The 26,954-nt window shown below is 42.8% G+C and overlaps 1 protein-coding gene across 3 annotated transcripts in view; it reads left to right on the top strand.

Annotated features, from left to right (window-relative positions):
* The window catches only part of LOC120318096 (rho GTPase-activating protein 20-like), an 81,785-nt gene extending 69,974 nt beyond the window's left edge, over positions 1–11,811 (top strand). For all 3 annotated transcript variants that reach the window (XM_039365362.1, XM_039365361.1, XM_039365359.1), the window contains 6 exons: positions 3,994–4,169; positions 5,770–5,931; positions 7,032–7,141; positions 7,886–8,075; positions 8,735–8,852; positions 9,742–11,811. In XM_039365362.1, the coding sequence (XP_039221296.1) occupies positions 3,994–4,169; positions 5,770–5,931; positions 7,032–7,141; positions 7,886–8,075; positions 8,735–8,852; positions 9,742–11,402 (2,417 nt within the window). In that variant the 3' untranslated portion in view covers positions 11,403–11,811. The remainder of the gene's footprint in view (positions 1–3,993; positions 4,170–5,769; positions 5,932–7,031; positions 7,142–7,885; positions 8,076–8,734; positions 8,853–9,741) is intronic.
* Positions 11,812–26,954: the final 15,143 nt, after the last annotated feature.

Below are 26,954 nucleotides of genomic sequence, written 5' to 3'. Positions count from 1 at the left end.
CCGTGCACCATGGGGGAGTCCAGGAGAGCTCGGAGGAAGATCCTGAAGATGAGGTGGATCATCTCTACCCATCCAGAGAAAGGAAGCAGAAGGAAGGCAAAGAAAAGTTTTCAGCTGTACCCAAGTGCTTCGGGTGTGGAGGTCGCCATAAGAGGACCGACTGCCCTCAGCTGGGAGCCTACAAAGGCCCCCCAGTTTCCTTGAAACTGGACCCCACTGTAACTCCCATTAGGGTGAAAGCAAGGAGAGTACCCTTTGCTTTGAAAGGGGAAATTGATGCTGAATTGGACAAATTGATTCAGCAAGGTGTTTTAGAACTCAAGTCCATGGGAAACTCCCATAGTTACGCCTCTCAAGGCTAATGGGGCCATTCGCATCTGTACAGATTACAAATGCACACTAAATAAGGCATTGCAACAGCATTGCAACATATCCTGTACCTGTAGTCAGCCATATTTTGGCCTCCCTCAAATGGGGGCGTGTTTTTGCAAAGCTAGATTTAGCACAGGCTTATCAACAGTTACCTGTTGATGAAGCTGCTGCTGAAGCACAGACTATTGTAACTCATAGGGGGGGCATTCAAAGTCAAAAGACTACAATTTGGAGTAAATGTAGCTCCTGGAATCTTCCAAAGTGTAATGGAAAACACCCTGAGAGGTATACCTGGGGTTTGCCCCTATTTTGATGATGTCCTTGTAGCAGGAGAATCCACTCAAAACTTAGCTGAGAGATTGAGGGCTGTTCTGCTGCATTTCAGAAAAACAGGTCTCAAACTTAAAAAAGACAAATGCAAAATTAGAATGTCTTCTACAGATTTCCTGGGATTCAGAATAGATACCAGGGGTATTCACCCTGCTGAGTCTAAATTAAAGGCTATACTGCAAGCTCCTAGGCCTAAGTCTAAAGCTGAGTTACAAGCTTTTCTGGGCCTCTTGAATTTTTACAATGCATTCATACCTAACAAAGCTAATGTAGCAGAGCCACTTCATAGACTCTTAGACAAGCAGGCAGTGTGGCAATGGTCACAAGCACATGAAAAAAGCTTCAATGAGGTCAAGGCCTTACTTACATCAAATGATGTGCTTGAACATTTTAATGAAACTCTTCCTGTGTGCATCACTTGTGATGCTTCCCCTTATGGGGTGGGAGCTGTACTTAGCCATTTAAGAACTGATGGAACTCAGGTTCCTGTTGCATATTACTCCAGAACTTTGTCCTCTGCTGAGCGAAACTACGCTCAGATAGACAGAGAAGCCTTGGCCATTGTTGCTGGAATTAAAAAATTCCATGATTTTCTATGTGGCAGACACTTCACGGTCTATACTGACCATAAGCCTCTGTTGGAGTTGTTGACTACAAACAAACAAACTCCCCATATCATCTCCCCTAGAATGCTGAGATGGTCCATCTTTCTGTCAGCCTCTGACTTTTCATTGGTTCACAAACCTGGCAAGAAAATGGGCCACGCTGATGGCCTAAGTAGATTACCTTTACAAATGGTAGAGGCTGACCCTGCCCCTGCCATCAACATTCTTTCCATTCAGGCATTGCCTGAGTCTCCTTTAAATGCCAGGGATGTGGCTGCTGAATCAGCCACGGATCTTACACTCACTCGTGTATTGTCCTGGGTTTTGTCTGGATGGCCTGAGCGTTGTCCAGGTACTGAGTTCCAGAGTTTCTGGCTCAAGAAGCATGAGTTATCCACTTTTCAGGGTTGTCTGTTGTGGGGCAGCAGAGTTGTTATTCCTACCTCAATGAGACCTAGGGTCTTAGCTTCCCTTCATGAGGGTCATCCTGGCATTGTCAGGATGAAGGCACTTGCACATAACCATTTATGGTGGCCAGGGTTAGACAGGGAAATAGAGGCTCAAGTGCATGGATGCCACTTGTGTCAGCGCTCATGCCCTGAAATGCCTCAGGCTCCTGTGCATAGATGGGAGGAGACACAGTCACCTTGGTCTAGGGTGCATGTAGATGGGCCCTTTCAGGGTCAATTCTTCTTGGTCCTTGTTGACAGCCATTCAAAGTGGCTTGAGGTTGTACCTGTCTCTTCCACCACTGCTGCCAAGACCATTCAAGTACTGAGAGGGATTTTTGCTGCACATGGGTTCCCAGATGTTCTGGTTTCTGACAATGGTCCTCAATTCACTTCTTTCGAGTTTCAGGCTTTCTTGCCGGCCAACATGATTCATGATGCAACTTCTGCACCATTCCACTCTTCCACCAACGGTATGACTGAGTGGATGGTTCGCATCACCAAGGATGCTTTAAAGAAACTGACCTACGGGGACTGGCACCACAGGTTGGAAGACTTTCTTCTTGCTTACCGCACCACACCTTCAACTTCCATTGAGAAGAGCCCAGCTGAACTCCGTTGGGAGCGCAAACTGATCATCAAACTTGACAGGTTGCATCCGGACAGACTGCCTCCTAGGGTCACCCAACCCAGGGCATCGCGGTGTCTGCAAGTGGGTGCCCCAGTATGGACCCGGAACTATGGGCCTGGTCACTTGTGGGTTCCTGCTGTAGTATGCAAGGTCACTGGTCCATTGTCCTACGAGGTCTCCTTGGACGACGGTCGTGTCCTTCGGCGGCATATCGATCAGCTACGTACGAGACTGGACTTACCCTCTGCAACTCCTGGGCTTTCTCCGGGGGGGAGGGGAACCACTATGGGCAAAGGGAAGGGTGTTGGCAGCAGCCAGGGCCAAATAGAGAGGCCGAAGAAGGCCTGTTCCAGGGTTCCGCAAGTGTTCCTAACAGGAATTCAGGGGAACAAGAAATAATACAGGCACCAGTGCTTACTCCAGCCAGGGAGTCACCCAGGGGGCATACTCATCATTCACAACTACCATTCAGCACTCCATTCAGGGAGAATAACCAGGAGCATCCAAACAACCCAAACAATGCAAGAGAACTGGCACACAAACAGTCAAGCTGGCCCAGTACTGCTACTGCTTCCAAAAGGAAGTCTTCACACAGGGAGGTAGTCAGAGAAGCAAATCCTGATTCTGGCACCTCCGACATAGAATGGGGGGCAACAGAGTATTGGGGCACTACAGAAACCCCAGACAATCCCGTTACGGGGCTTGGGAGTGAAGGGATGCGTTCCCTTGATAGGTCCATTGTGGACTTGGAGTGTTCTACAGAAATGCCAAATACTGGCGGGCACATAGAGGGGCCCGAGAGCCTGCAGTTAGGCAGGTCAACCAGGTTCAGTGGGGAGCAAAGTCCTGGTCTGACGAGCCTGGTGGGCAAGCAAGCAGAACAGGACCCAGTTCACGGGGACCACCAGGGTTTAAAAGAGGAGGCAACTCCACTCCATCCTCTGCACAAGAGGAAGTAGGGGGTTCTCAGAACCTGAGGAGGTCACAGAGAGTAAAAAGAGGTGGGGTGGAGCAGGGAGAGCACAACAAAATGTTCATCAAGGAATCAGGTATAGGGAAATCTGAGGGTTTCTTGGCTCAGGGACATTTTTCCAATAAAGTTCAACCCTCTTACTGTCCTGCTGGGGTTGGTTTAGCTCTTTAGAAAATGGTTTGGAGTCTGATCGTGAGTTCTTTGTTATCCTTATCTTGATTAAAAAGCATGGTTGGGAAGGTGGACAGAATGAAATCCAATTAAATAAAAAAAACTGCAGGATACTCTCGTGGTGAAGATGCTAGGCTGGGACTATAGAAAAATCTGAGATGGAGATTTCTGGACAATTTTGAACAGTTGCTCTTTCTCAGTTCAACCCAGCAGGCAGGGTTGTTATTGTGGATAGAAAATGAGAGGTAATCCCCATGTGCACTGCCTTGACCTAGCAGAGATAAAAATGGGATAATAAATGGGATAAAAATTCAGTAATAGATCACATTCATTAGGCAAGAAATCCATCATTCAGCTCTTCGTGAGCCACTTTTAATTGCTTCAGTTGTTCCTTTGTGACCACCACGCTTCTTGACCAAGGGCCATTTGACCATTGACACCCATGTCTCTTTGTGCTCTTAGCCCCTTTGCAGAAACATTTCAAGCGCAAAAAGTCTCTGATCGACTGGGCTCTTCGGCGAAGTGTCAGCACGCCAATGGGCAGTTCTGCCTCTCAGTCCCCAACCAACCCTCGAAAACTGTTTGGCTTGTCGTTAACATCAGTCTGTCCTGACGGAACTCTTCCCAAGCCCATCATGGTAAGATGTTCTTCTTGGCTTATCTATCAAAGTTTGAATTTGAAGGGGGTATGTTTTTATGAAAACTCCAACACAACCAAGTTCTCCTGTCTCTTTAATGGCATACAGTTTTATCCATCTACCACTGTGGAGGGGAAGATGCGGGCGCTCTAATCCTGGGGGTGTGGGGAGACCAATGTTCTCCCTGAAGTCCTAGCATGGATGGGGCTTCACTTTTGAGATTCACCTGAGTGGAGACCAAAGCTCAATCGAAGACACCCCAGGAAAGGGGATGCTAAGAGTTGCATCTAATCTACTTCCCACCCTCTGGAAAAAGCAAACGGCTCTTGCTTTTGTCTGTTTTCATTAACTGGATTTCTTTCTCTTTTTTTATTGAAAATTTTTAAAATTTTACAAAAAAAAAAGTTCCCTTCCCCAAACCCTCCCAACCCACCCCAACCCTCTCCCAACCTTCCCAGAGCTGAATACAGGCTTAATTAAAATTTAAAAGAAAAATTTTTAAACACAAATGAACCATATACAAATTTGGTTACAATAATTAAACAAATCATAAAATACTTTAACACCAATACTTAAAAAACAGAAAAAGAAAAAGAAAAGAAACAAGAAGAAGAAGAAAAAAGAAAAGAAAAAAAAGAAATTAGAAAAAGAAAAAAAAATATCTAAAAAATATCTTAAACTTTAAATATAAATTATTCAAAAACTAAATAATATTTTTATATATACTTGTATTGTATAAAATTTATCCATCTTTTCCATACCAAAAGGTACTTCTCTTGCGATTGATCTTTCAAAAAAGCCAAAATCTTTGCCATTTCCCCTAAATAGGAAACTTTAAGAAACCATTCTTGCAAAGTAGGCAAAGATTCCTTCTTCCAGCATTGCCCTACTAACAACCTAGCCGCTGTAATTAGATTTAACGTTAGTATAGTTTCTTTACTGTCATAGTCGGAAACAATACCCAACAAAAACAATTGTGGAGTAAATTTTATCCTTCTTTTAAAAATTCTTTGAATATTCCACCATATCTTAATCCAAAAAGCTTTTATATTTTTACATAACCACCAAATATGATAATAAGTAGCATCCAAGCAACCACATCTCCAACATTTAGGCTGCAAGTTTGAATACATACGAGACATTTTTTGTGGATCAAGGTGCCATCTGTAAAACATTTTATAAAAGTTTTCCCGTAAGTTTTGGGCTTGTGTAAATTTAACATTCCTCACCCAAATAATCTCCCAAGTATCTAATGGAACCGATTCATTAAAGTTTTGTGCCCATTTAACCATAGAATCTTTAACTAGTTCTGCTTCTGAATCCAGTTCCACTAACACCCCATAAATTCTTTTGATATGGGTTCGTCTTTGATCTTTTGTTTTAACAAATTCTCATCCTCTCTAAGCAAACCCACCTTACAATCTATCTTCCACCTTTCCATTAACTGGATTTCTTATATAAAACCTTAGAGCAGAGTTTCTCAACCTCAACCATTTTAAGATATATGGACTTCAACTTCCAGAATTCCCCAACCAGCACAGCCCAAAATTTTTGAGAAGTATTACAGTGATGGTGTGATCTTTGCCTTCACCACCTGCAGGACATTTTGTATCTGCTCTACCATGAAGGTCCTTCCACTCGGGGCATCTTCAGGCGCTCCGCCAATGCCAAGAATTGCAAGGAGCTGAAAGAGAAACTCAACTCGGGCAATGATGTCCAAGTGGATGGTGAATCTGTCTTCGTGGCAGCAGCTATCCTTACGGTAAAGTGGGCCACCATAGGAATTAAGAGTCATGTGAGAATTCAAAGTTCATGGAAAGCTGGTTCCCATAATTCCTAGGGAAAGAATTTCAGCAAAGTTTGGATGTATCAAGCCCAATGTAGCCCAAGGGTCTTGTGCTTCAGCCTTCTAGGAACCAAGGCCATCTGAAAGATGCTGCCTGCAGCAGAAACGAACACTGGTCCAACAGCTGCCTTGTTGGTACCCACCTGGAACATGGGCTGATGAGTTTGAACAGCTCAGAAAAGATTCTTTTCTCTCAGCAAAGAAGGGTGAAGCAGAAGATGATGGGCAGAGCAATTAGAGGTATGAGTGCTCCGTTCTTCAAAAAATCAGTTTCTGCTCCAATATGGGGAGGGAGAGATACCTTTGTCGATTGGCCAAATCTGATTAGACACACAAGGAATTTATCTCCGTGCAGAAGCTCTCAAAGCAAAATAATAATAATAATAATAATAGTAACAACAACAACAACAAGTAATAGTAATTAGTAATACTAATAAGAGGAAACAGTAAAGAAAGTAATAAGAAGGATAAATAATGCTACCACAGCCATACTACATGGGTAAATACACATAGACATTAGACAACATTGTGAGAATTAGGTGTTCAGCAGAATGATAGCATGAGGGAAGAAACTGTCCCTGTGTCCAGCAGTTTTAGCACGCAATGCCCTTTAGCAACATCATGAGAGTAGACGCTGAAACAGTTGATGTCCAGGATGTGGGGGGTTCTGTAGATATTTTCTCAGTCCTCCTCCTGACCCGCGCAATATACAGGTCTTCTATGGAAGGCAGGCTGGTTGCAATTGTTTTTTTGCAGTCTTAACTCTCTGTTGGAGTCCTGTTTGGTGGCTGTACCAAACTGCCTTATGGGAGATGGGAAGAAGATGGCAACTCATCATCCACATGTGACTCTCAAGACCATTTTTGCCACCCTAAGATTGTGACTTCAGAATCCTGTGGCCAAATGGCTGATTCCTGAAGGCTGAATCGATAAAAGTGCTTTCAAACAAAACTCAAAGCTAACTTCCTGATTGTGTGAGTGACTAAACTACTCTGTGTATGTGTATTTAAATTTAGGACTTTCTGCGAAACATACCTGACAGTGTTCTATCCTCAGACATGCACAATCTATGGATGGAAGCCATGGAGAAGGAAAGTCGAGCACACAAGATTGAAGCTATCCAGAGGTGGGTGGCACTTTCTCTCATCATCTTTGGCTTCACCCATGACCTCAGGCCAAAATCAGCCACATATTGTGGGGGATGGACACCTGTGTGAGGCTAGATTGTTACCACTTTCACACGCTCAGGGCATCACATGCATGGAGCTGTTCAGAGCATGTGTATTCCACTGCTTGGGCAAGGTGCTCAGGGAGGCCATATCATGCGTACCCTTTGGCAACCTGTGAGCTGGCAATGATTTCAGTGTCCCTCAGTATCTTCAGGCTGGCCAGGGCTGCTAAGAGCTGGGATTCAGCAACCAGAGATTCCACTTCCCTGTGAAGTCATGAACTTAACGAGGCCTCCCCATAGTCTGTGCCTTTCACTTTTCTATAGCTCAATGTTCTTGACACATTTCCACATGGAGGCCTGCTTGTTTTGCGTCAGTCAGCTCAGATAAGCAGTTGCTCAAGGGAGAAAAGCACCTCTTCTGCCACTGTGCAGGAACTCTCTTCTTGTTCACAGAGTGGTGGCTTTTACCCTCCACCAGCAGGAGGGACAGGCCTTCCTGAGTTCTCCTCTTGGCCTCCAGTTCTTGGAATTCTCCCCCAGAAGTCCAGTTTCCACTGAAGACTTCCAGACAGGAGAGGACCCCTGCTCAAGTCCCCCCACCAAACCAGTTCGCTTGAGGAGTCTCTGTGCCTGTGGGGATCTGCACACTGAGCACCCATGATTTCAGAGAGTTCACCTGGGTCTCTTTTCTTTGGACAGCTTAGTGAAGCAGCTTCCAAAGGCCAACCTCCTTTTGCTCAGACACCTGTTTGGGGTCTTGCACCATATTGAGCGGAATGCGGTGGAGAATCAGATGAATGCCTTCAACCTGGCTCTTTGCATCGCCCCCAACATGCTGTGGCTTCCCAGTCCCTCTGGACCCGAGGAGGAGAGCAAGTCAACCAAGAAGGTGACCTCTCTTGGGGTGATCTCATTTGTTCCCAAATCTGCTCTTTCCAAAGGACAACAGGTTTTCCTCTCTGCTAATATGCCTTCCCTCATCTATAGCCCACTGTGCAAATCTTGAGGGGGTGGGAGTTTTGGACAGAAAAATAGGGGTCAAAGTTATTGAAGGCCACTCTGCATTTAAACAACTTCAGTGTATCTCAGAGCTGACAATCTGCTTTGTCTCTTTGCCACACAGCCCGAGAAAAATCGCACGATGAAAACCTGACTTCCCCAACCTACAGCCCAGGCAGGCTGGGCTCTGTGCCCCCTCTTTAGACCCTCCTGGCCATCAGTGGGAACGGCTGGAAATAAAGGGAGTGGGAGTTCAGCCCATCTGGATCTCAGCAGTCTGGGCAAGGCTGGAGTCAATCTAGCCTTAGGGTTGATACTCGAGCAGGGGGTTGGACTGGAAGACCTCCAAGGTCCCTTCCAAGTCTGTTACGCTGTTATGTCCTGCTTCCCATTTACATTCAACCTGCATAAACATGGATTGTTAGAGAAGCAAAAATTGACCAAACATCCTGGCTTAGCGTGCTCAGGCCATTGTCTTCTTCAGTGCTCCCAGTACGAAAACCCAAGGCTGTTTCTCCCATTCTGACCTGGGACTGTTCCTTTTGGTAGGTGGCCATGTTGGTGCAATTCCTAATTGAAAACTCCGCTGAAATTTTTGGAGGGGACATTGCTTCCCTGTTCCAAAGGCCAGAAAAGAAAAAGTCCCAAAGTGTGGATGACTTACTAGGTAAGATGGTTGCTAGAGTATTAATTTATTTTATCTTTTCCAGGGATACAAAGATGTGGGCCACATTTAACAACATTAACAAGGGCAGGGCCAACTGCAGAGGGAATTTTAAAAAATCAAGAAAGGCACTACAACTGCATGATTGCAATGTTGTCCTCTTTTTATGTGCACTGCATGTTCAGTACATGTAGAAAGAGGGTGGGGCTTCAGCCATGAGCTTGCAGATATCATCTTTACTTTTGCCACACCCATACAAACACACACGCACACACACATACACACAGAGGGACAACTCAAAACAAGAGTCTTTCAAATGTCTCATATACTCAGAACCTGGTTCTTCCTTATTACATACCCTCATCAAAGCTTTTTAGTTGAACAGAAACTGCAGATGGCCTACTCTAAAAATAGTATTCAAAGTTAAAATCAGGCATATCCATAAGCAGCACTCTAAATCCATCAAAAGATGAACCAGAAATTGCTCTTATTAAGCATCAACCAATCAGAAACAGGGGGAAAGATTTATTAAATCAGATTATCATATCACTAAAGGCCTTCTCATCTGGCCATCACTCTGCAAGGACCTGGACAGGAAAAGAACCCCAGAGGAAATGGCTGCTTTCTGACAGGGTTGCATCTTTTAGTGCTGAATTTGTATCTGCTTCTCAACAAGATGCAGTCGCACCATTGGAAATGTTCTTAGGCCATCCTACCTGTGAAAACTCCTTTTAAAATAAATTTCTTGGAGCGTGCTTCTTAGTAATTTACTCTCCACACACTGTCAGAAGATAATTGGGGTGGTGGGGAAGGAGCATTTTGGCAGGCTTAAGCAAAAATGCTCCCATAGGTTCCATCTTCTGTCCTTCAATGTTCTTTATTCCCTCTGCAGTTCAGCACAACGATTCCTCAGATGAGATGGAATATGCAACCGTTTACCAAGAAAGAGCCCAACAACGTTATGGGTTTGAAGGAGATGATGGCCTGTTCAGCCCATCTGGAAGGCTGATTCTCAGTGAGGAACAAGAAGACTGGGATTTGTTCAGCGAGATCACAGCTTGCTACCAGAATAAAGCCAGGAAGAACACAAGTACTGACAGTTATGACCGCCTCGAAGAAGAAAGTTCCTTCTGCTCTCTCGGCTCCATTAGTTCACTCAGCCCTGCAAGGAACCGATGCTCCTCAGAGCCCAGTGTTTGCCTGAGTTCTCAGTTTCCTGCCCAGGACCATGAGCCAGTGGCCCGGCAATCCAGCTGTGATGCCACTATCATGCATACCCATGGCGATTACATCCATAGGCTGAAGCAGTTGCAGCTGGAGAGTCAGAAGCTTATTGATGAAGGTTTGAGCCCTGGGCTGAGCAGAGCAAGGCAAAGCTTCTGGAGATCACCTCTGTGCAGCAACATGGCAAAGAAGATCAGCACTCAACAAACAAACTTGTCCAACCGATCCAGCTTCTCCAGCCTGTCTTCCATCACCACTTCTCCCTCAGCTTCCTCATTAAGCTCCCTAGACAGTGCATTCTCCTACTGCTCTGAGTCCTCTGCCTTCAGCCCCATGGATGTCTCGATCCTGCCATTCATGTTTGGTACTTCCACCAGGCTCCATGCTTTGTCCCCCCAAATGCCTAAGAGGTCCTTGAAAGAATGGCACAAGCCCTTTAGCAATATGGACTCTTGCACTGATAGACAAGTGGAGGATAAAGAGAAAAGGCACAGCAGAGGTGAGGGGCAGATTTTCATGCCCCTTAGTATGACTGGGAATCTAGGAAATGAGGACAACTTGGACAAAATCCAGCAGGAGTCTCAGTTCACTGAGATGCCCCCTCTGGTTCTTGGAAGACATGGTTCTGAAGACCCTAACCACAGGGACCATATACCTGAAGGCTCTGCTTCAGTGAACCAGCATGTACAGAGGGAGAAATCTGCCAAGCATTTAGAGGTCAAATGTGCAGAACCTGCTGTTCACAGTCAAGAGAGTTGGAAGCGCACCAAGATAACAGTGTACATGTCCACCAAAGAGCGAAATCCAAGTGATTCTCCAGTGGTGCCAGAAGAAGCAATTGTAACTATGAGCAACAAGGGTACCAGCTTGGATGGAAAATATAGTAACAGTGAAGCCACTTCCAAGAGCCTACAAACTGTACAAATTCACATACCCCAGACAGTCTTTTATGGACAAAACACTCCTTTGGTACTCCATTCCATTTCAAGGAGGTACCACCAAGGAACTGTGGGGCGGTCATTACAGAAGAAGATTCTGCAAAGGGCTCCTCTGGTGGAAGACCCAGGGCAGCTGCCGACACATCCAGAAGGGAAGCCCAGCCAGGAGAGCAATGGCACTTTCCACTTCTTTCTCCCACCTTCCATTCGCAACACAGTCCGGGAATACTTCAGCCAGGACAATCCCAAAGACTTTGCCCCATCAGGAACAGAAATGGTGGAGAAGGAGCTGATCCGGAGCAAAGTCGAGTGGCTTAGAAGTCAGTCCTGCCCCAGCGTCCCAGCTGAGGAGCATAACAGCTTAATGTTTGCAGAGGAGACCTTTGTTTAAGGGCCCACACCTGGCAGGAGGGAGGGAGCGTGAAGGTCTTCTGTAAAATAAGGGATGGGAAGAATCTCACAGCTGCCTCAGCTGGCCCACATGCAGGACCTTCAACCAGCAGGACCTTTTTTCCAAGCTAGTCTTTTTCCTGCCAGGTACAAAGAACAGGAACTGTGTTCATCTGAGGCAGCATTTGTCCAGCACAATTTCCATTGTATTGCTTGTACCTGAAGTAGTTGAACATTTTCTAGCTTTACATCATGGAGAGATGAACAGGAAGGAAGGAAGAAAATAAAACACACAAAAATGTTCAGTTTGATTCAAAAGTCACACCAAACCTAATAATGAACTAATAATTTTACCCTTCTAAAGTTTTCACAATTTTGTTTTGCATTTTTGAAAACACATTGAAAAATGCCACAAAGCTGTTATACTTCATTCACAATAGTTTGTTTCTTGGATGCATCACTTGGAAATCCAAAAGTTTTAGCTGCTATTCCAATCTCTTCTTTCCAGTTTATGTTTTCATCTTCTGCCTTTGCTTGAGGTTTCAGCCTTGTCCCTGGATCTATGTGTGCACGCACACACTTGTGTGCGTGTGACTCATGTCTGCTGCTGTAGCACTGGTAAAGCCTGGCATGGACTCTTGAGATGAAGAAAGGCAGACTCCAGACGCAGCCCAAGTGTGGATAATCCCAAACTCCACCAAAGATGGGGGTAAGAAAAATGTCAGGAAACCCTTGTTTCATTTGCAATGCAGTGCAATACCTGCAAAGAATGGCAGTTTCTCTGCCATGCATTCTGGCAGTCTATCAAGCTTCCCCATTTTGTTCAAGAGTCATGTGAAATTGTTCTTCTTGCCTTGGGTTGTAAGGCATCTTCACTTCTCCTATAGCCTTATGAAGGCAGAAGGAAAGCGCAATTGCCAGCAGTCGACACAATGGGATTTTTGAGATTCTGGGTTGTTGTCATTCAACAATGAAGATGTAGATGGAAGTTTTTATAACACTGTTAAAACTGAGAATGTTTTAGTTTTGCACAATGTAGATTGGGATGGCTACAGGAATGGGGTCAAAAAAAGTCAAGTTGTTAATCATGGCTATGCAATCAAAGCCCTGTTGTGAGTAAAAGCAAGGAGGGCTTTCATCACATACTGTGGCCACTATTTTGACTTTTTTGACTCCCTAGTGTGACCTAATGGACTTAGGTGTGTGAGTATGTGGCAAGGTAAGGTCTGTGAAAAGGTCTGTTGGGCAAGTAGGATTGAGACGGTGGACAATTGACTGTTTTCTACACTGGAGGATCTGCTAATCTGTCCCAGGAGATGCCAGGTTAGCAGAAGTTCATGAGTCCTTTCAAACACCATTCATTGGCTTCTGTTGCCCTTCTCCTGCACTACTTCCAAAGAAATGTGGTTCTCCATTAAACAGGAAGTATGTTTCTCACAATACTCTTGGTGTCAGAAGGAGTCCCCTCCTTTGAGCCCCGTGCTTTTCTTCCTCCTCCAGCATGCCTTGGTGCCCTCAGCTATTCAACAGAGATTGCCTGAGCATTTGTGTTGCTCCTCAGCCGAAGGGCTGATGATAAATAAAATAAATAAATAAACTTTATTGTCATTGTATGTGTATACACAGTACACATACAACGAAATTTACTTGACACCCAAAGACCAGGTCCCACAAACATAATCCCCAAACACACTCCCACCCACCACAATTCCCCACCCCTAAGACCATCCAAACATCCACACGACAGACCAAGTAATACTGTCCAACAGTTCACTGATGGTGGCCCTTTAGTTCATTGTTGAATGCAATTATAGCTCTGGGATAAAAACTATTCAGAAAACGTGTGGTCCGAGTTTTAATTATTCTGTATCTTCTGCCAGAAGGCAACAGTCCAAAAAGATTGTAAGCAGGATGGGAAGAGTCCCTGAGAATGTTATACAACTTCCTCAAACAGTGAGATTTGAAGATGTTGTCCAGGGCTGGTAGCTGAAATCTGATAATATTCTGGGCAGTTTTAATGATTCTCTGTAGAGCTTTTTTGTCCACTACAGAGCTACTTCCATACCATGCAAGAATGACGTATGTCAGGACACTCTCAATGGTGGTGTGATAGTAGGACAGAAGTAGATGCTGACATAAATTTATCTTCCTGAGCATTCTCAGGAAGTACAGCCTCTTCTGTGCCTTCTTCACAAGCATGTTAGCATTCATAGTCCATGAGAGGTCTTCCGAAATATAAGTGCCCAGAAATTTAAAACTACCCACCTTCTCCACCTCCTCACCATTTATGTACAGTGGCACATAAATGTACATCTCTCTTCCTCCTGAAGTCAATTATAAGTTCTTTAGTTTTTGTGGTGTTAAGTGTGAGATTATTTTCATTACACCACAATGTCAGCCCTTGTACCTCTTTCCTGTAAGCAGACTCATTGTTCTTATTAATGAGCCCCACCACTGTTGTGTCATCTGCAAATTTAATAATTGCGTTGGTATTATACAGTGGGGTGCAATCATGCATGTACAAGGAATAAAGGAAAGGGCTTAGCACACAACTCTGAGGGGCTCCTGTGCTTAATATCAGAGTAGAGGAATGGTGAGATCCCATCCTTACTGACTGTGGCCTACCTGTCAGAAAATCCCTTATCCACAAGCAAATCCTCTGATTTATACCCAAATTGGACATTTTAAAAAACAACCTATTGGGTAAAATGGTGTTAAAAGCAGAGCATGATGTCCTGTGCCTTGGAGTTCACTTTCTACCCATTACTATTTCCAGGTTACTGTTAGCTTAATTTGCAGGCAGTCCATCCCTCCAGAGATATTGGGACCTAGAACTCCAAAGGCAGGAATTCGGGGGGGGGGGGGTGGAGGGCAGGACCTTTGCAGGGCCCATTTACAGAGAGGTGACCATGATCTGTGGAAAGGAACGGACATCTCTGGCTAGTGGAAAAAAGTGTGGGAAGAAAGAAAGAAAGAAAGAAAGAAAAAGAAAGAAAGAAAGAAAGAAAGAAAGAAAGAAAGAAAGAAAGAAAGAAAGAAAGAAAGAGCATTGAAGTTAGTAGAAGGAGAGAGTGGGAGTAGAGATTGCAGAAACAGAGAAAGGTAAAAAGGTTGTGGATTAAGATTTATGGGAATTATTTACGATTTGGGAGGGGTATGTATGTGTATATATATATATATATCCAGCAGGAGCAAACTGCTTCTGTTGCTGAGAGAAATGTAAGGCAGTCAATAGAGTTGATATTCACACAACACACACACACACACACAAATAAAAATTATGTAGCAAAAGTAGTTGGATTGTGGCAAAACCCTCATTTTAAAAAAAAAATGTAAAGGCAGTTTTATTTGCCCCTAATAGTTGTGGACTAATCTTAAACATCTTACATTTGCAAGCCAGGTTGGGGAGGGAGATGTTCCACAGGATGAGGTGCCCAAAATAAGTTGAGATGGCTGCTGCGATCACACAGTCAAACCTCACTCCTTTTTTATATGTGTCACACATGCAACACGTGAAAAAAAAAAAGGCTTTGATCATTCAGGTGCAACCACCATCTTGATTTTCTTTTTAACCCCTGCTGAATAACCTTGAAGGTAGCAATTTGGGTTATATGAAGAACTTCTGTTTTCTTAAAAGCTGATTAAAACCCATTCTATTTCTCCTCTTTATTTGACATTGGAAGAAAAACAAATTATTCTTATAAATCTGTTTTTATTCATTTCTTTCCTTCCCAAGTTGATCAGCTGTTGTGATTGGAAGACGAGTTATAAACCATTCACAGCCTCTTGCACATTAACTCTTTAAAGAGGCCATCTTTCGTTCATGACATTTCTAAGCTATTGTTGTAAATATTTAAATAAAAGAAATATGATTTTATTGTCAAAATCCTGGCTCATTTTTCTCAATTCATATCCCTTAAAGCAGAACCCTTAATCAGCAAGGCTAAGAAGCAGGTAATTCAGCAATTCATCCAGCCTTGTGCTGCAGCTGCCAAAAAAGCCAATCTAGTCCTGGGCTACATCAACAGAGGGATAATAGAATCAAAATCATGTGAAACGTTAAGACTGCTTTATACTGCTTTGTTAAGATCACACTTGGAATACTGTGTCCAGTACTTCTCACCACAATACAAAAAAGACACTGAGAGCCTAGAAAGAGTGCAGAGAAGAGCAACAAAGATGATAAGGGATCCAGAGGCTAAATTGTACATTGAATGGGAGCTAGGTATATCTAGTTTATTAAAGAAAAGGATAAGGACTCCTGCTTTGGGCAGTGTTGGAGTCCAAGGCTCCTTCCAGCTCTATGATTCTATGACTCTATATAAGGGCTATATTATACCATTCAAAAATTTATTTTCCAGGGCAGACAATGTCTTCATGGATTCTTTTATCAGCACAGAAGTTTGAGTAACAACCTGAATAGGGATTCTGGCATCCAGAAGCTCCAAAGTTCTCAGTCTCTAGAGACCTTTCTTGGTACCAGGGACACTCCCACCTCCCTTGATTTCATTTTTAATTTTTTACACAAAGTCTAAACCTGCTCAGAGGTCTATAAAGAGTCATACAGCTTTTTTGAGCTAATGGACACATCTGGCATGTGAGCACCATATCTCACTCTAACTCTTTCCCCGTTTGGCCTGACATTTAGGACAGTTGGCTATGATCTGATGTTTTTAATACAAATTTTAAGGAGCACACTTCATTCATTAAGCCTACTGAACAGCTTTTCCCAGCACCTCAAAGGGCATCCACAGGAGGCATATGAGGTCTCTGTGCTGGGGATTGTCACCCAGGTCCAGTGCTTTTTTTCTAAAAAAAAAAAAAAGGTGCCAGAACTCACACATGTCACACAACCCGCCTTGCCTACCCTACAAGGTTCCATCCAAAAAAGGTGCCAGAACTCCGTTCTGGGCGTTTTATGAGAAAAAAAGCCCTTCCCAGATCAACTCTGACACTTAGAGCCAAAGTTCTCTTACAGTTACAGCTGGCTAAAGCAGTGTTTCTCAGTCTTGGCAACACTGGACTCAATCCCCAGAATTCCTTAGTTAGCTTTGCTAGCTAGTCCTGAGTCAGATATCTTGAATCTATACTGTACTAGTGAGGCCATGCTTGGAATGCTGCGTATAGTTCTGGTCACCACGATACAAAAAAGATTCTGAGACTCTTAAAAAAGGGGGGGGCAGAGAAGAGCAACAAAGATGATAAGGGGTCTGAAGGCTAAATCATATGATGCACGGTTGAGGAAATTGGGTATGCCTAGCCTATCGAAAAGAAAGGAGACATGATAGCAGACTATCAGTACTTGAAAGGCTGTCACAAAGAAGAAGGGGGTCAAACTATTCTCCAAAGCACCTGAGGGAAGGACAAGAAGTAAGAGGTGGAAGCTCATTAAAGAGAGATCCAACTGGAACTAGGGAGGAATTTCCTGATCATGAGAACAGTTGACCAGTGGAATAGCTTGCTTCCCAGAGTTGTGGATGCTCCATCGCTGGAGTTTTTCAGAAACAGACTGGACAACTATTTGACCAGCATGGTATAAAGTCCTCTGTAGCTGGTTGGACTAGAAGACCTCCAAGGTCCCTTCCACCCCTATAATTCTATGTTCCATATTTGCTTTGCCAATTGGGGAATTCTGAGAGTTGAAATCCACACCTCTTAAAGTTGATAAGGTTAAGACACAGCGGCCGACAGAAACATCAAATATCTTCCTGTTCCTGCCCACCATCCCAGTTTAGCTAAAACAATTTTAGCGTCCCAGGGTAATGTGGTGGTGGGGAGCATCATTTTGAGGCCATCAGGGATAGGACCACAGCCAGCCAGGAGATCCAGAAGAAGAAAAGAACTGATGTGAATGTCTGATGTGGATAGGGAAATGGGGAGGTCACTGCAGACTCATAAAATCCAGGGCCTTTTTCTTCACAGTTTTGGATTCCTTAAACTGGGTAATACTTGGATCTGGCCTTCTCTGACACAAAGGAGAATTTCTATTTTCAAATTTTTATTGCTGCAGGAAACTGGAACAAAAACCCAAGCAAAATTTTTGGGAAACTTCATTGGTTCTTTGCATTTGGTGGAAGGAGGGAATTTAGAAGGGACTGGGATTGAGGGCTGTGCCTATTAAATACGGTTGGTCTTTTTCCTTTTTTTTTTTCCCCACAATTAATGGCAGTTTCACTCAACTGGGAGCCAGTTAATTCCTAGTCCTTATTTGGACCTGTTTCTTGCTTTGAGCTTTGGAAACAGGAAGATTGACTTGGCATGAAATCTTGTTCCACAGGACTGGATTCCTTGAGGGCTTGAGAGAGCAAGCGGGCACACAAGGAACGCAGGAAGGCTGGCAGATTAGCCCTGGTGACACAAACCAAATAAGCAGAGGACCTGCCTCTCTCTCTCTAACTCACTGGCGGTGCTCTGTGAATATTGATTAAGCAGTGCTTTGGTCCTTCATTGGCTGCAACCATTTTGGCTCTGGGACACTAGGGAAAAGGATGAGTGGCCCAGCAAAGGTCCCATTGTCACTAGGATGAAGTCATATTCTATCTGACCTCTGCCTCAGTGAAACTAAGTTTGTCTCTTGGAGCCCAATTACATGCTTTGTTTTTAGCTGGACCAGAAGACCCAAGCCACCCCAAGCTTCTCTGCTATCTTCATGGGGCTGACTTATCCCATTTTCAGGCATCACTTTGGCAGCCTTATTCTGCTGTTTTCTGAATGACAGAATATCCAGAATTCAGAAAGGACCAAAAGAGTCCAAGTGAAACATGATGGACGCCAGCAGCAGTTTCCTTTGCCCAAGCCAGGGGCAAGTTTCCTCAGAACACAATGCTGCGGGCAGAAATGCTACTACAAGAACCAGCAGGAGCTCAGAACTTCTAGGCTCCCATCAAGTATGGCCAATGACCTCAGGATGCTCAGGAAGGAATGTCACTAACAAGTCTGAGGTTAAGGGTGACTATCTACTAGGGCAGTGGTTCTCAGCCTTTCTAATGCCGCGACCCCATAATACAGTTCCCCATGTTGTGGTGACCCCCAACCACTTATACATCACCGGGTGCCAGGGGCATGGCCAAAGAAAAGGGGGAAAAATGGTGGACAGCCTTGTTTGGCGACCCCCGTGAAATGGTCGTTCGACCCCAAATGGGGTCCCGACCCACAGGTTGAGAACCACTGTACTAGGGACACAACCTAAGGAAACTATTTCAGGATGAGATAGATTTGATGTACTGGATTAATGTAAAGTTTCTCCTCAAACTAATCAAAATCATACCTTGTTGTAACACCATTGCCTTGATTGACAATGTGTTGGATAATAGGTTATTTCAAGTTTTCACAGAATTCAATAGAGGCTGATATAAGCTCTTTTTAACTTGTACATCCATGACCTGCCTGAAACTATTTCTCAGAAATTTGTTTATGCCGATGATATCAATCTCACAGCCCAAAGAACCAATTTCAGTGATGCAGAAGGCATTCTTTCTCACTTGGATGACTACTTCAAAAAATGGCACCTCCAACCAAAATAGAGGTAGCCACATTCCATCTCAGCAATAAAATTACCAGCCTTCATTGAAGTTCCAGAACCATATTTTACAATGCAATAGCTCTCTGAAGTACCTGGGGAATAACACTGGATAGATCACTAACCTTCTGGCAACTCTTGGAAAAAACAGCTACAAAATTGAAAAGCTGCAACAATTTATTGAGCAGACTGGCTGGACATTCTGGGGTGCTGATGCTAATACCTCTCTGAACAAAAGCCTTGGTTTTGGCTTATTTCACAGCTGAATATTGTGCCGGCGCCCACACCCAAATATTGTGCCAGCACCCACAACCAAATGATCAATGTTCAACTCCACCAGACAATGTGTATCATGTCTGTTACATTGCATCCCACTCCTTAGCACTGGTTGCCAGTACTTAGCAGTACTGCCCTACATTAGAAGACAACAAGCTCTCGTTCAGCTAGAGTCAAGGATGCTGAACAACAGGGTCCTCCCTATCCACCAGGACAATGTGCAGCCCATCACAAGATTGAAATCCCATGTAAGGCCAGCTTGGAAAACAGCCATTCCCTTAACCCCTACCCAGTTGAACCCCAAGAACCCCTGGCGAGAGCAATTGTCTAAGGCAGGGCTTTTCAACCATTTCACAGATTGTACCACTTTTAGGACATGATAATATTTGAGTACCACTGGTGCTTAGAAAGGTGTCAAAAACTTGATGACTAAAAAAAAAGGGAGGGTTTTTTTTTGAGTTTTACTGATTAGATTCATTTGTTGTTATAGAAATGGCTAGTTTATAATATTATGGAAAAGTAAAAAGTTAAGGTTCAGTGTTAATGCTTCCTTCTACTGCAACAGAGGAAGTCTGTTCTTTTTCCCTTCTCCCCCTCACTTTTCCCTCCTTTTTCCTCCCCACTGTATCCTACCTATTTGCTTTTGTATTTTTGTATTATATTCTATAATCTAATAAAATATTACAAACTGTAAAAAAAAAAAGGAAAAAAGTACCAATTTTAATTTCTTTGGTGGCTGCACTTTTAAGACTTGTGGACTTCAACTCCCAGAATTCCTCAGCCATCAGGGCTGGTTGAGGAATTCTGGGAGTTGAAGTCCACAGGTTTAAAGTTGCTACGTTTGTAGGCCCCTGAGCTAGCTGGTCGTCCCTTCTTCCTCTTTCCCTTCTGAGCTCTTTTGACAGAGTAGTAAGAATCCCTTCCCTGTACCATTAAAGACACAGGAATCAAATGCAAAGCAAGAAAAGCTCACCAAATATGAAATACATAAACTCTGGGGTTTTTTTTTTTTCTTTAAGCTACGTCAGGTGTGTCCCATGTCACAATGTTGCAATCCGAGACTGAAAGACTCCAACAATTGCAAAAAGCTTTAGCTTTAAATTAAGCCTGTTTACCTTCAAAGAAAACTTTCTAAAAGTCATAGACAGACTCAGTTAAAGGGGGTAAAACTAATTACATTTGTTTAAAGGGATTAAACCTTTCCCTGTTGTCTTTTTTCCCCCTTTCTCGCCCAAACCACCTCTTTTTATATCCTCTCCTCCCTCCCCCTTTTTCTTCAGTTCACCTCCAACTCTGAGCTGCTTCCGGAAGCGCCAATCAGTTGGAGCAATCAGCTGGAGTCCTGCTGGATCCTGGGGCTTCTGCCAAGCCCAGACAGTCCTGCAGCTGCAGCTGTCTCTCTCTCAGGCTTGGGTCACTTCAGCTCATTCAACTCCCCCGCCACACTTCTCTAGGACGACCGTGTACCACCTGCCATGTGGCAAAGTACCACAGGTGGTATGCATACCACCGGTTGAAAAGCTCTGGTCTAAGGTACCTTCTTATGGCTTGACCATTAGAGCTGGGCCTGTCGGTGGACATGAGCCACCAAGCTGACATATTACAAAGTACCCAAAATTCAGTAAGTAGCATTTTCATAAATTCAGAATACTGAAAAATATTATGATGTCAAAATGGCACAAGCTAGATTTGTAGAAGTGTTTAATGTTCTCCCATTTGCCCATATTTGGGGATGTTGTCCCTGCTGCAACTCAGTCCAGTAAACAAAATGTCAATCCTGCATGATCTAATTGGGCATAATGGACTAATATTAATGCCCAGTTATAAAACCTCCTAGAACAATATCAGCTATGAAAATATGAATTTTGATGAAGATCAGAACTGGAATGAATTTTGAATGGTGGTGTGATGAATGCTATTAAAACCATCACTCATAGCAGTGTAACACAAGGCACCTCCGGGCAGTTAATTCTAGAAGGAGAAGGAACTGAGTGGGGATTGGGGGGGGGAAGGAAGGTCAGGAGGAGCTGGAGGTCTGAGCTGAAGCAAAGCTCCATCGTTCAGAGTGACATGTTTATAGATCAGTGTTTGTCAACTTTGACCACTTCAAGATATGTGGATTTCAGTTCCTTAAAGGTACTATGTCTACATGGAGGGGAGTAAGCAGTGGGCTACCCCAAGGTTCTCTTTTAGACCCAGTACTCTGAAATATCTTCATAAATGACTTAGAGAGGGGATAGAAGGGAATTCATTAAATTTGCAGATGACACTAAGTTGGCAGGAATTGCCAACACCTCAGAAAACAAGCTCAAGATCCAGATGGATCTTGAGAGACTTGAATGCTGGGCTGTCTCCAAAAAAATAAGGTTTTACACTTAGGCAAAAGAAAAAAAATCAAAAGTACAAGTACAGATTAGGGGAAACCTTGCTCAGTAGCAATAACGTGAGAGGGATCTTGGAGTCCTAATAGACAATCACTTAAACATGAGCCAACAATGTGCCGCAGCAACCCAAAAAAATTAATGCAATCCTTGATTGCATAATCAGAGGGATAGAGTCAAAATCACATGAAATATTAGTACCACTTTATAAAACATTAGTAAGATCACATTCTGGAATACTGCATCCAGTTTTGGTCACCACATTATTAAAAAGATGTTGAGACTTTGGAAAGAGTACAAAGAAGAGCAACTAAGACGATTAAGGGCCTGGAGACTAAAACATATGAAGAATAGTTGTAAGAATTGGGTATGGCCCCTAGTCTAGAGAAAAGGAGGACGAGGGGTAATATGATAGATATATTCCAGTATTTGATGGGCTGCCACAAAGGGGGGAGCAGCCTGTTCTACAAAGCACCAGAAGGTACTATCTTCTGTGAGAACAATTAATCAGTGGAAGGGCTTGTCTTCAGAAGTTGTGGATGCTCCATCACTGGAGGCTTTTAAGAAGAGACTAGACAGCCACTTATTTGGAATGATAGAGGGTCTCCTGTTTAGCAGAGGGTTGGACTAAAAGATCCCCAAGATGCCTTCCAACTCTGTATTCTGTAACATGAAGCCCATACTGGCTGGAGAATCCTGGGAGTTGGGGTCTTAAAGTTGTGAAACAGTATATAAAGATCCTTAGAGCTAAGGAATACAAGAATGGAAAGGCTGGCTTCCGGTTCCAGGTCGTGGCAGTGCGGTCGAGCAAAGGGAGTCGTCCCTTTGCCGGCTGAGTTTCCTCTGTCGGTAGACCCCTGAGAGGGTCGAAAAGTTGCTCTGGAGGAGCAACCACCATTGAGGAGGCTTCTCGGATGGCTGCAGAGGGGCGGCAGTGCCCTCTGTAGTCCAAGTATCTTCTTTGGGCCAACAGAGTAAAGATCGATCAGTAAAATGGCCGATCATTTAGCTGCGCCAACCATAAGCCATAAGATCATCTAAGCAAACAGACCCACCGTGGAAGATTCAGTGAGACTTTTTTTTTAACCTCTCTTTTTTTTTTCCTGTGAAAAGCTTTTTTTTGGACTCATTTCCCTTTTTGTTGAAGCGGCATTTTAAATGGGGGAAGAAAAGCCTAAGAAAAAGACTAAATCTATTTTTGTTTTAATGACTGATTTTATTTTTGGCTATTTGGGAGTCCCAAGGAAATTTCTTATTGAGACTTAACACGCTATTTATTTGGAGAATATTGTTTGTTTTTATTTTTTATGGTGTCCGAAAAGACTGAATATTTAATTAACTTTGATGACTCTTTAGGGGACATTTTCTGCTGAAACTACATATTGCGTTTGCTATTTTCTTCTCTTGGAATTTGTACAAAGGAAAGAGACTAAGGAACTTGGGCTGAGATGGATATTGATTGATTACTGGTAAATATAGTTTCCCCAAAAAAGATAATGTCTTCAAATATGATAAAAATGAAGGAAACTTGTTCAGATTCTATTTATAAGTATATTTTGGACAAAATTTTGGAAAACATGGAGATAATTGCCTGCAGTAAGCAGATCTCTCTGCATCAACAAAGCAAAGCACAAGGTTTAAGTGAAACAGCAGTTCATATTCAAGAGACTTGTTCTCAGTCCATTGAGATGGAGGAAGCAAATGTACAGTTGGATTACCGATTGATATTGGAAAAAAGTTTTGATATTAATGGACAAATGACCTATAATAAGGAAATGGAGGAGCTTACTTCAGAAGGACAAGCTGATTTGCAGACACCATTTGACTTTCTGATCGAGGAAAAACTATTGGAAGAAGAGCAAAATTTGATTAGAGGACTATATTAAAAAAATGATTTCAAGTAAAGTTTATACAACTTTTAAAAAGATGGAAAATGATGTTCTGACATGAGTTATTCAGAATAGCTGTAACTCTTATATCAGCCCAATAAAACGGACAATGGGAGACCTCTTGTTGCTTGTACAGTGTGGCAGGAAAGAATGGGAGAGCTATCTGAGGAACTAGAGATTCGACTATGGAAACCTATTTGGAATAGGAAGAAACCCAGAATAAGATATAAATATTAAATTTGAGATGATAATTATGGATGGTAAAGGTTTTATAGCGACTTGGATTGTTTTGGATTTGGATTTTGTTAAAAGGGAGGCTATTAAGAAATGATTTAGAATTTAATACTGAAATGTAGCAAGAATATGCTTCTTTTTTCTCTTTCTTTTCTTTTCTCTTTGCTCTTTATTGTTTGGTCCTTCTTTTTTGGGGGGGGGGAATGAGATGGAATTAATAATTGGAGAATTATTGAAAAAGAGTAGATTTAAACAAGAGAAACTTGGAGTACCTGAATAGTAAATATATAGGTTAGTTTAAATTTTAACATTTGAAAAATTAATAAAGTGTAAAACAGGATTTTTGGGATAGATAATGAGCTCTTCTAAACGTTTATTGATTAATGAAATTCATATGTAGCAATATAAATGAAAATTTGTTTTAGAAATGTATTAATGAGATTATAATATATCTTAAATAAATGGAGAGTTTCAGTTTAAGTTTAAATATGTGAGAAATTATAGATTTGTATAGAATAGACATTGAGTGGTTGAAAGTTTTGATTGATTAAGAGAATTTATATTTAGAAGTTGAAGTCCACACATTTTCAAGTTGCCGAAGTTGAGAAATACTGCTCTAGAGCAGAGTTCTCCAACCTTTTTGGCTTTGCAGACCAGCAAGGGGATGGTTCCATGTGTGTGGCAGACAAGCATTTGAGCAAGCGGTGGGCACCCACACATGCTCACCCACTGCTTGTGCTTCCAAAAGGCTCAAGGCCCAATAGTGGGCCACAGCCCAGGAGTTGGAAACTCCTGCTCTAGAGCCTTAACGTGGACTTGGGCTGGGCTGGATTTGGGCTTCTGGTTATTCTTCTGTGGGTCTCCCTGGCTGCAAGACATCCCTTTGGGAACTTGGAGTATGTAGCTCCTGGACATTTGCTCTTATCCTTGAGACCCTGGATATTTGATCCTCTCCCTCCCTTCTATGCACTTATTTTCTTTGACTCTTTCACCTCCACCCAGGGAGCACCTCTCGCTTTTTGCCCTCACCAGAAGTTCTCTAGTCCTCCTAGTCCAAAACTGTTACTCAGCTTGTTTCCAGAAGTAAAACCTGGATTTTCAAAACATGGTTGTTGCATTTGCATACTGTACTATGCTAAATGCCTAGCCTTAATGCATCCCATGGCTTAATATAATAACCAAATAACACAGTTGGAAGGGACCTTGGAGGTCTTCTAGTCCAACCCTCTGCTCAGGCAGAATCATTCCAGATAAGTGGCTGTCCAGACTCTTCTTAAAAGCCTCCAGTCCACACAACCACTGAAAAATGGTTGGGTTTCCCACATTTGGAACCACATAACCACCTCAGGGGGAGTTTTAGCTAGTCTAAAATATTGTGTGATCCAATCCCCAGTCTTTGTCCTTCTAGCCAAATTGCCCCCACTCTCCTCCCAACCCTTTTCCCTCCCTTGCTCTTCCAGGTTATTTTAAAATTGGAGAAGGTACACTTTCCCCCATTAGCACTGATATCAAAATCAAATTTAAATAATCAAAGGCACATCCCCTCCCTAGGCAAGTCTGCAGAGTGGCCTCTGTGACTGATGCACTGTAGGCAGAGGTCAGTAACAGCCCAGGTCTTCAGCTGACCATTTGTCCAGGCATTCACTCAAGCCAATTCCAATCAGTAGACCTTTAGATTTCAGCAAGGCAGCAAACACAAGACCAGTTGTGACTGCTTGGCAAACTAGGGGATGCGTTTGAAACAGGATCCAACTATTTGCAGACCTCCCTTTGGCCTCTGCTGAGCCTTGTCCAGAGAAGCAAGAATTATTGTTTTTTAAATGCTTATTTCTAATGAAGAGCATAGTTTGATGGCCCTAGTCAAATTAATTTCTTGGGAACACTAACATAAATAGTACCAAGAAACATCTATTTAATCATCCTCAGTGAAATATAAAGTGCCTTGTTATGGCAAAGAGATGTTGATATAATGGATAAACTTGTCAAATATAAAAACTGCATTTAAAAATATGTATTTAGTTCAGAATTTACTATTTGATTACTAAATGTTGCCAGCGGCATGAAGCTGTATAGAATACAGCCACTCTGATGTCCCTTTACTCTCCTAGACTATCCAAATCTCTACAGGTTCAATAATTTTTTTGAAAAAAAAATCTGATTAATTACTGTGAGAAACAATTATCCCGGCAATTGGTAAGCTAAAACAGCAGTGAAAATTTCTCAGGGATGCTCCAAAAGTGCTTCTAGTATTGTGCAGTATGAGATTTGATACAGGGTGGACATTTACTATATGCTGTATATAGCTTCATCTTATAGTTTCCCAAAGGTGAAAAATCCTGACATCAGTAATTGGTTCAATTTACAATAGTGTAAATTTACTCAGTGTGGAGCTTTGATTGCCTTCCCTGGACAGTCTTCACTACAGAGAGTTGCATTTGACCATCTGACAATTGCTAGATACCTTTTTTGTTTGTTTTGAAAGTTTTTATTTCTACCTTTCCAACACAACTACAAGCAAACAAAGTTATAACTGGTAGCCAGCACGAGTTTGTTAAAAACAGATCATGCCAAACCAATCTTATTTCATTCTTTGATAAAGTGGCTAAATTAGTAGACAAGCGAAATGCTGTGGACATAGTATACTTAGTATATTTCAGTAAGGCATCTGGCATAGTAGATCACAACCTGCTGCTTAGTAAGCTAGAAAAAGGTGGAATAGACAACATCACCACCAGATAGATCTGTAGCTGGCTGGAAAACCATACTCAACGAGTAGTCCTCAATGGAGAGAAGTAAGCAATGGGGTACCACAAGACTCCATCTTAGTTCCAGTACTCTTCAATATCTTCATAAATGACTTAGATGAGGGAATAGAAGGGGAACTCATCAAATTTGCAGATGACATTAAACTGGCAGGAATAGCCAACACCCCAGAAGACAAGCTCAGGATCCAAAAAGATCTTGACAAACTTGAACAATGGGCCCTATCCAACAAAATGGTGTGGAGAAAAGCAAAGTTTTACATTCAGGCAGGAAAAATCAAAGGTATAAGTGCAAATTAGGTGAGACCTGGCTCAAAAACAATAACTGTGAGAGGGACCTTGGAGTCCTAGTGGATGATCATTTAACCATGAGCCAGCAGTGTGCAGCAGCAGCCAAAAAAGCTAATACAGTCCTGGGCTGTATAAACAGAGGCATAGAGTCAAGATCATGTGAAGTATTAATACTGCTTTATAAAACCCTAGTAAGACCAC

This window comes from Crotalus tigris, unplaced genomic scaffold (assembly GCF_016545835.1).
Source record: "Crotalus tigris isolate CLP2741 ecotype Arizona unplaced genomic scaffold, ASM1654583v1 scf7180000020062.1902635, whole genome shotgun sequence".
In the NCBI taxonomy this organism is placed as follows: domain Eukaryota; kingdom Metazoa; phylum Chordata; class Lepidosauria; order Squamata; family Viperidae; genus Crotalus; species Crotalus tigris.
Note: the sequence above shows the minus strand (reverse complement) of the source record. Positions and strands in the feature narration are given on the sequence as shown.